The sequence below is a fragment of the Neophocaena asiaeorientalis genome, unplaced genomic scaffold (genome assembly GCF_003031525.2).
Source record: "Neophocaena asiaeorientalis asiaeorientalis breed wild unplaced genomic scaffold, Neophocaena_asiaeorientalis_V1.1 scaffold317, whole genome shotgun sequence".
NCBI lineage: Eukaryota > Metazoa > Chordata > Mammalia > Artiodactyla > Phocoenidae > Neophocaena > Neophocaena asiaeorientalis.
In genome coordinates this window covers 131,882-140,587 of record NW_020173114.1, presented here as the reverse complement: position 1 = coordinate 140,587, position 8,706 = coordinate 131,882, and the positions used below count along the sequence as shown (strand labels likewise).

Genomic DNA, 8,706 nt, shown 5'->3' with positions numbered 1-8,706 from the left:
TAAAAAAAAAAAAAAAAAAAAAAAAAGACAAAAGAAGAAATCTTAAAACACCAGAAAAAAAAAAAAAAGAATAAACACATGGGTAAATACAATAAACTTTCCTTCCCTTCAAGTTTTCAAATATATGTTTGACAGACAAAGCAAAAATTATAACATGATGTGATATGATTTTAAATGTATGCAGAGTAAATATTTAATACAATTATACCGTAAGTGGCAGATAGTAATGGGATGTAAATGAAAGTAAAGTTTCTGTACTTTACTTGAATTGGTAAACTGATGACACCAGTAAACTGTGACAAGTGATATTTATATGATGTAATACATAAAGCAACCATGAAAAAAGCTATACAAAGACATTAAACTCAAAAACACTATGGATAAATCAAAAGGTAATTTTTAATAAATATAAAAGTAATTCACAGGAATGCAGAAAAAAGAAAAGAGAAAAACAGAAAACAAAAGAAGTATCAAGGGAAATTAAAAAATACATTGAAGTGAATGAAAATGAAAATAAAGCAAGAAGAATTCCCAAGATGGCAGAGTACAAAGACCCTGAGCTTACCTCCCATCATGAGCTCATCCAAATTACAACTATTTACAGAACAACTATTGATGAAAAAGACCGGAACCTACCAGAAAATATCTTCTACAACTAAAGGTATAAAGAAGGAACCAAAATGAGATGGACAGGAGAGGTGGAGTTGTGGTATAGTCAAGGCCCATACCCTTGGGTTGGGTGACCCACAGATGGGAGAATTATTACAACTGCAGAGGTTATCCCCAAGGAATGAGGGGTCTGAGCCCCACAATGGGCTTTGCAGCCCAGGGTTCCTGTATCAGGAAGATGAGCCCCCAGAGCATCTGGTTTTTAAGACCAGTGGTGCTTACTTTCCGGAGACCCAGAGGACTGTGGGAAATAGAGACTCCACTCTGAAAGGACACATACAAAATCTCACCTGCTCCGGGACCCAGGGCAGAAGCAGTACATTGAAAGGAACCTGGGTCAGACCCACCTGCTGATCTTGGAGAGTCTCCCAGAGAGACAGGAGGCAACTGGAGATCACCCTGGGGCAAAGACACTGGTGGTAGCCATTTTTGGGGAGCTTGTTCTACCATGTGGACACTGGTGTTAATAAGAGCCATTCTGGAATCCTCCCTCTAGCTTATTAATGTCAGGACCCAGCTCCCCCCACCCCCACCCACCAGTACTGGGACTCCTCAGGCCAAGCAACTAACTAGGTGGGGACACAGCCCCACCCACCAGCAGAGAGGGTACCTTAACACCCCTGAGCCCACAGCAGCCCCTGGACACGGCCCTACCCACCAGAGGTCCCAGGACCCAGCTGCACACACCAGTGTGCAGGCACTAGACCCAGAACTCCCAGAGCCCTGCAGCCAGAGACACAGGAACCCAGCTCTGCCCACCAGTAGGCAGACAATAGCCCCAGAATCCCCTGAGACTCAGCCCCACCCACCAGCGAGCCCACTCTAGCCACTGGACCCACCTCATTTATCCTTCTTAAACTATCCCAAGAAACTGCAGAGGAAGGAATGCTTCCAAACTCATTCTATGAGGCCAACATCACCCTGATACCAAAACCAGACAAATATACCACAAAAAAAGAAAATTATAGGCCAATATCACTGATGAACATAGATGCAAAAATCCTCAACAAAATATTGGCAAGCTGAATACAAAAATACATTAAAAGGATCATACATCATGATCAAATGGAATTTATATCAGGGATGCAAGGATGGTTCAATAGCCACAAATCAATTAATGTGATACACAACATTAACAAATTGAAGAACAAAAACCATCTGATGATCTCAATAGATGCAGAAAAAGATTTTGACAAAATTCAACATCCATTTATGATTAAAAAAACTCTCCAGAAAGTAGATATAGATGGAACATACCTCAACATAATAAAGACCATATATGATAAGCCCAAAACTAACATCATATGCAACAGTGAAAAGCTGAAAGCATTTCCTCTAACAGGAACAAGGCAAGGATGCCCACTCTGCACTTTTATTCAACATTGTGTTGAAAGTCCTAGCCACAGCAACCAGACAAGAAAAAGAAATAAAATGAATCTAAATTGGAAAGGAAAAAATAACACTGTCACTCATTGCAGATGACATGATACTATACATAGAAAATCCTAAAGATGCTACCAAAAAACTACTTGAGCTCATTAATGAATTCAGTAAAGTTGCAGAATACAAAATTAATATACCGAAATCTGTTGCATTTCTATACAACAATGAACTATCAGAAAGAAAAATTTAAAGAAACAATCCCACTTACAAGTACATTGAAAAGAATAAAATACTTAGGAATAACCTTATATGAGGAGGTAAAAGACCTGTGACCCCATGTGCAAGGACTTTTCTAGACCCTTGTAGATACATGTTTTACATATACATTATGTTTGGGCATTAATTATACACTGATTATTAACATTAATGAAAATGTATTACAAAATAGAAATAAAATTTTCTTTCCAAATTTCATCTCACTAATGAATTATTACTAAAAATATATTGGTTAATGCTCTTAAGAGGATCTATTAGGTAAGAATATTAAAGTAGCTGTTAAATATCCCATTGATCCAATAACCACCAATATAATTCTTTTCTTTTTATTTCTAAGGTTACTAAGTTAAAGGAATATGCATTATATTTTACTTAATATACTTTTCAAACTTGATTACAGTTTTGTACAGTTATTACACAAATTTTAAAACGTGAAATTCTTGTAACAGCCTTCCTTTATTACCAATCTGAGAAATGTATTCACCAGCTATATGAAATAATAATATTGCTAATAGCTAACACTGAGTTCTGTGTATTTTAGATGTATCATCTATTATATGCATGCTCTGTGTTCAGCGTTTTATATGCATTATCTCAAGTCTTGATTTTTTTTTTTTTTTCTTTTTTTTGTGGTACGCGGGCCCCTCACCGCTGTGGCCTCTCCCATTGCGGAGCATAGGCTCTGGACGCGCAGGCTCAGCGGCCATGGCTCACGGGCCCAGCCGCTCTGCAGCATGTGGGATCTTCCCGGACCGCGGCACGAACCCGTGTTTCCTGCATCGGCAGGCGGACTCTCAACCACTGCGCCACCAGGGAAGCCCTCAAGTCTTGATTTTTAAAACAACCCTAAGAGGCACTATTATTATTCTCATCTAAATGAGGAAACTGAGTCTCAAAGAAGTTAAATGACCAGCTGAATACTAAGGTGAGGATACTGTCCAAGGTCAATCTGACTCCAGAGCCTGTGCTCCACAGTACACTTGTCATCTGAGATTTAGTCCACTTCTATATGTGGAAGGAGTAGAGCTGCACAGTTAAATACGGCATGATGATATTATAGAAGTACCTTTTTTTTTTTAATATACCGAAATCTGTTGCATTTCTATACAACAATGAACTATCAGAAAGAAAAATTTAAAGAAACAATCCCACTTACAAGTACATTGAAAAGAATAAAATACTTAGGAATAACCTTATATGAGGAGGTAAAAGACCTGTGACCCCATGTGCAAGGACTTTTCTAGACCCTTGTAGATACATGTTTTACATATACATTATGTTTGGGCATTAATTATACACTGATTATTAACATTAATGAAAATGTATTACAAAATAGAAATAAAATTTTCTTTCCAAATTTCATCTCACTAATGAATTATTACTAAAAATATATTGGTTAATGCTCTTAAGAGGATCTATTAGGTAAGAATATTAAAGTAGCTGTTAAATATCCCATTGATCCAATAACCACCAATATAATTCTTTTCTTTTTATTTCTAAGGTTACTAAGTTAAAGGAATATGCATTATATTTTACTTAATATACTTTTCAAACTTGATTACAGTTTTGTACAGTTATTACACAAATTTTAAAACGTGAAATTCTTGTAACAGCCTTCCTTTATTACCAATCTGAGAAATGTATTCACCAGCTATATGAAATAATAATATTGCTAATAGCTAACACTGAGTTCTGTGTATTTTAGATGTATCATCTATTATATGCATGCTCTGTGTTCAGCGTTTTATATGCATTATCTCAAGTCTTGATTTTTTTTTTTTTTTCTTTTTTTTGTGGTACGCGGGCCCCTCACCGCTGTGGCCTCTCCCATTGCGGAGCATAGGCTCTGGACGCGCAGGCTCAGCGGCCATGGCTCACGGGCCCAGCCGCTCTGCAGCATGTGGGATCTTCCCGGACCGCGGCACGAACCCGTGTTTCCTGCATCGGCAGGCGGACTCTCAACCACTGCGCCACCAGGGAAGCCCTCAAGTCTTGATTTTTAAAACAACCCTAAGAGGCACTATTATTATTCTCATCTAAATGAGGAAACTGAGTCTCAAAGAAGTTAAATGACCAGCTGAATACTAAGGTGAGGATACTGTCCAAGGTCAATCTGACTCCAGAGCCTGTGCTCCACAGTACACTTGTCATCTGAGATTTAGTCCACTTCTATATGTGGAAGGAGTAGAGCTGCACAGTTAAATACGGCATGATGATATTATAGAAGTACCTTTTTTTTTTTTTTGCAAGTACCTGTTTTTAAAATACAGAACATTATAGTTAAAAATCATAGGTGAGCTGACTTTAAGACTTCATTCTTTACATGTCTCAATCACTTAAAATGAATACTCTGATAGAAAATGGGGATTCCAACCAATATACTTTTCCCTTGTCTCAGGCTTTACCAAGATAAGACATCTCAAAACATCCCTCACACCTTTTTTATCAATACATACTTCTCAAGTAATCTATTCATATTTTAAATTTCCATCTTACACAAAATCAAACAAATGTCATTGTAATAAATGCCATAACAGAGAACAAAACACTTTTGAAACCAAGAATTGGGGTAAAAAACTTATGGAGAAAGATACACTGGATAAACTGAGCCTTGAAAAGATGGGGCTGGGTTTCAAAATATGGAGATGGGTCATTGGGGAAGCCATGAAAGCCTGCAGAGTGACTAAGCTGATAAATAACAAATACACTAGTATAATTTGATTATAAAATTATTTAACAACAGTAGTGTGAAACAGCTAAAAAAATCTATGACAATTGTAGCTATACTGATAAGCATATAATTATCATAGTAATAACTGTTCCACTTATTGAGCCTTTATTATGGGCCAGAAGCAATGCTGCTGTGTGTTTAAACATATATTATTTCATTTAATTCCTAGAGTAACCCTATACCTATTACCTTAAGGTAATAATATGGAAATGTAGACTCAGATTAGTTACAGAGTTTTTAGGAACAAAGTCAGAATCCAAACCGTCAATCTGATACCAAAATGTATATTCCTAACCAAAACATAGTAATTACTGTTTTAAACCACTGGAAGGCACAGTTCCTAGGAAATCTATATTTGTCACACAGGGAATATTATGTATCATTTCTGGCATACACACAGAATACATTCAGAATGGGAATGAGCTGGATGGACCATGCCACACAAAGAACTGCTTTAAAAAACCCAGTGCACTTAGCTAGAGGAGAAATTCCATAAAAGTACTAAAAGTTATCTTGAAATATTTGAAAAGTTATTGTGAAAAGAAGGCACCCTTTCTACAGAATTACTCCAGAAGACAAGATAGACTATGGCTCAAGAGAGAACGGGCTTTTAAATAATTAGTAGTGCGAAGAAAAGATATATGCAGCTTAGGGGGAGGTAAGCTATCAGTCTCTATATAGATACTCATCTAGAGGCTGCATGAGGACCCACCAAAAGATGATGTAGAAAGGATTTCTGCACTGATGAGAGCTGAGGCCACAGGACCTCTGGGGTCAGTTACCACTAGGTAAATTCTGTAAAGCTATGATATCAATTTCTCTGCTAGCGTATAGATTGTTTTGAAAGATTCTCTCCACCTAGCCTCTAACAATGTAGGAAAGAGCAGAAATAAAGACAGAAGCAGGCCAGTGACAATTAAGCAAGAACAGGGAGTGGAATGCTTACACACTCTTCCCATAATCCTGTCTTATTCAGTGACACACAGGTATATCTTGTTTACCTTGAGAAAGACAAAGAATATATCTCTTATGATTACAGCAAAAATTCAAATAATGAGCAGATTCATACTGTACTATGTAGCTTTAAGTACTGAGAACGTTGTGATAATTTATAGTGAAGTTCTTCACACTGGATTCATTAACTAATTCCATAAACACTTACTGAGAATCTATTAAGTTATAGTTATTGCACCATGTCCTGGAGATAAGCCTAATCTTGGAGAGTTTGGTGGCATGGCATTATAATAAAATTTTTAAGATGCAGTGGAGGTCCCGTAATGGGATAGTTAGGAAAGGACTCATAGAGATGACTGAGAAAGAAAGTATCTTCTGAGTAGAAAAAGAAAGTCATTCTAGGCAGAGGGGAAAGCTTGAGCAAAACCCTTAGAGGCATAATACTGCATGGTGCATTTATTTATTTATTATTTTTTAACATCTTTATTGAAGTATAATTGCTTTACAATAACGTGTTAGTTTCTGCTTTATAACAAAGTGAATCAGATATACATATACATATATCTCCATATCTCTTCCTTCTTGAGTCTCCCTCCCTCCCACTCTCCCTATCCCACCCCTCTAGGTGGTCACAAAGCACCGAGCTATCTCCCTGTGCTTGCATGGTGCATTTAGACTCTAAAAGTGTTTCTTGATAAACTCAGAATATGAGAGAATGGGTAAGAGCAAAATAAAACATGAGGCAGACAAGTGGGTAGAGGCCAAGACACAGCGTCTTAATCATCATACTGGGATATGAACTGTATCTTGTAAGTCAGCAGTTCTCAAACTTATTAGTCTCAGAACCTCTCTCTTTATACACTTAAAAATTAGGGACTCCAAAGAGTTTTCATTCATGTGGGTTATATCTACCAATGTCATATTAGAAATGAAAACTGTAACACTTAAAAAATATTTAATTGATTCAAAAATAATAATATAATAAAACATGTTAGCATAAATGACACTTTTGTGAAAATACTATTTTCACAAAGAAAATTTAGTAAAAAGAATGACTTTTTAACATTTTTGCATATATTTCTAAATGTCTTGCTTAATGGAAGATAACTGGATTCTCATAACTGTTTTCCATTCAAAATGTTACCATATATTATTTGGGTTGGAGTCTATGAAGAAATCAGACTTACACAGATTTTATACAGATGCACAGTTGGAAAAAGGAATAGTTTAATAATCTTTTCAGATAAGTTTTTGACACTACACTAAAACTTAACAAGTGTTATTTCTTAAAGGCTAGTTGTAATATGACATGTAATAAAAAACGATATTAGTAAACTTTTTATACATTGTTATATTGATCTACCTTGTACCGTCATTTGAAAAATACTAGTTTATGGAGTTTAGCAGATCCTCCAAATGTTAACATGTTTAATTATACAATTCCAAAAAAAAAATCACATTCATTATATCATCACCAATCTCATCAAAATAGTCTTTTCAATATTGGTAACAAATACAAGTTTTCTCAGATTCTCTAATTGGCAACACATATTATCAGTTGTTTTCCTCTATGTGACATATTCACTTTGTTTATTTCTGAGAAAATGTATGCAAACTACCCAAGACTGAATAAATGGAACAGTTTATCTGTTGGCCATTCTCTCAAGTTAAAACAGTGTTCTATGTGGAAAAGTGGCTTGTTGGGCTTGCAACTCAAACAACACAAGTGCTTTTCCTCAAAACAACCGTTGTACTTTGGTTTGCAGAAGCACTTGATGTACTTTCCATTTTTTCACAGAATATTAAAAAGACATCACTAAATAGTCAAGACTTAATAAAGCTAACTTTTTTGCCTGCTTTATAAAGGACATTCTCATATGAAAATAGTGTTTTTGTTTTCTTTTGCTTTTTGGTAACTTAGTGCAAGGTGGTAAAGTATATAATGATACAATGATACAAATATCAGAATGGCATTAATGGAGAATGAGGTACTGGGCGAACATATGGGATCAAGACCAAGTGAAAAACAGATTATGTAACTCTGATTCCATATACATCCACAGGTTTGTTGTGAGGGAAACTTGGATTATCAGTTTTCGGACATAGTGAGTTTTAAGATGCCTGTGGAACATCCAGGTAGTAATATATAAGTTGCTGAAGACATACATCTCAGGAAAAACTCCTGAACTAAAGATAGAAATTTAGGAATCATAACACAAAGGCAGCAGCTGATGTCAAAGGAATGAATGAAATCATGAAGGCAAACTACAGAGTTAAAAATCAAGAACATTGAAACAGGATTTTGAGACCACCATCCTTTGATCTAAAGATCTCTTTTACCTATAATACATGTGCAATAGAACCAAAAACAATTCTGCAATACACTGCAAGATCATGAACTTACCTACTCATGAACATTTTAGGTGTTTTTTTTTGGCCACATTGTCCATTTTTAAATACCCATATTTGGTACACTTCAACATGTAAAGCAGTTGTAAGACATATATCCTTCCTTCACGTCTTACTGATATGCCTTTGGAATGCTTTCTTTTTTTTTTTTTTTTTTTTTTTTTTTCGGTAGGGGGGCCTCTCCCAGCTGTGGCCTCTCTAGTTGCGGAGCACAGGCTCCGGACGCGCAGGCTCAGCGGCCGTGGCTCACGGCCCAGCCGCTCCGCGGCATGTGGGATCTTCCC

General features: G+C 36.3%; 1 protein-coding gene across 1 annotated transcript in view; it reads right to left on the bottom strand.

Moving 5' to 3' along the window:
• Positions 1–1,146, bottom strand: part of HS2ST1 (heparan sulfate 2-O-sulfotransferase 1) — a 46,619-nt gene extending 45,473 nt beyond the window's left edge. The window contains exon 1 of the mRNA XM_024743565.1: positions 1,017–1,146. Within this exon, the coding sequence (XP_024599333.1) occupies positions 1,017–1,146 (130 nt within the window). The remainder of the gene's footprint in view (positions 1–1,016) is intronic.
• Positions 1,147–8,706: the final 7,560 nt, after the last annotated feature.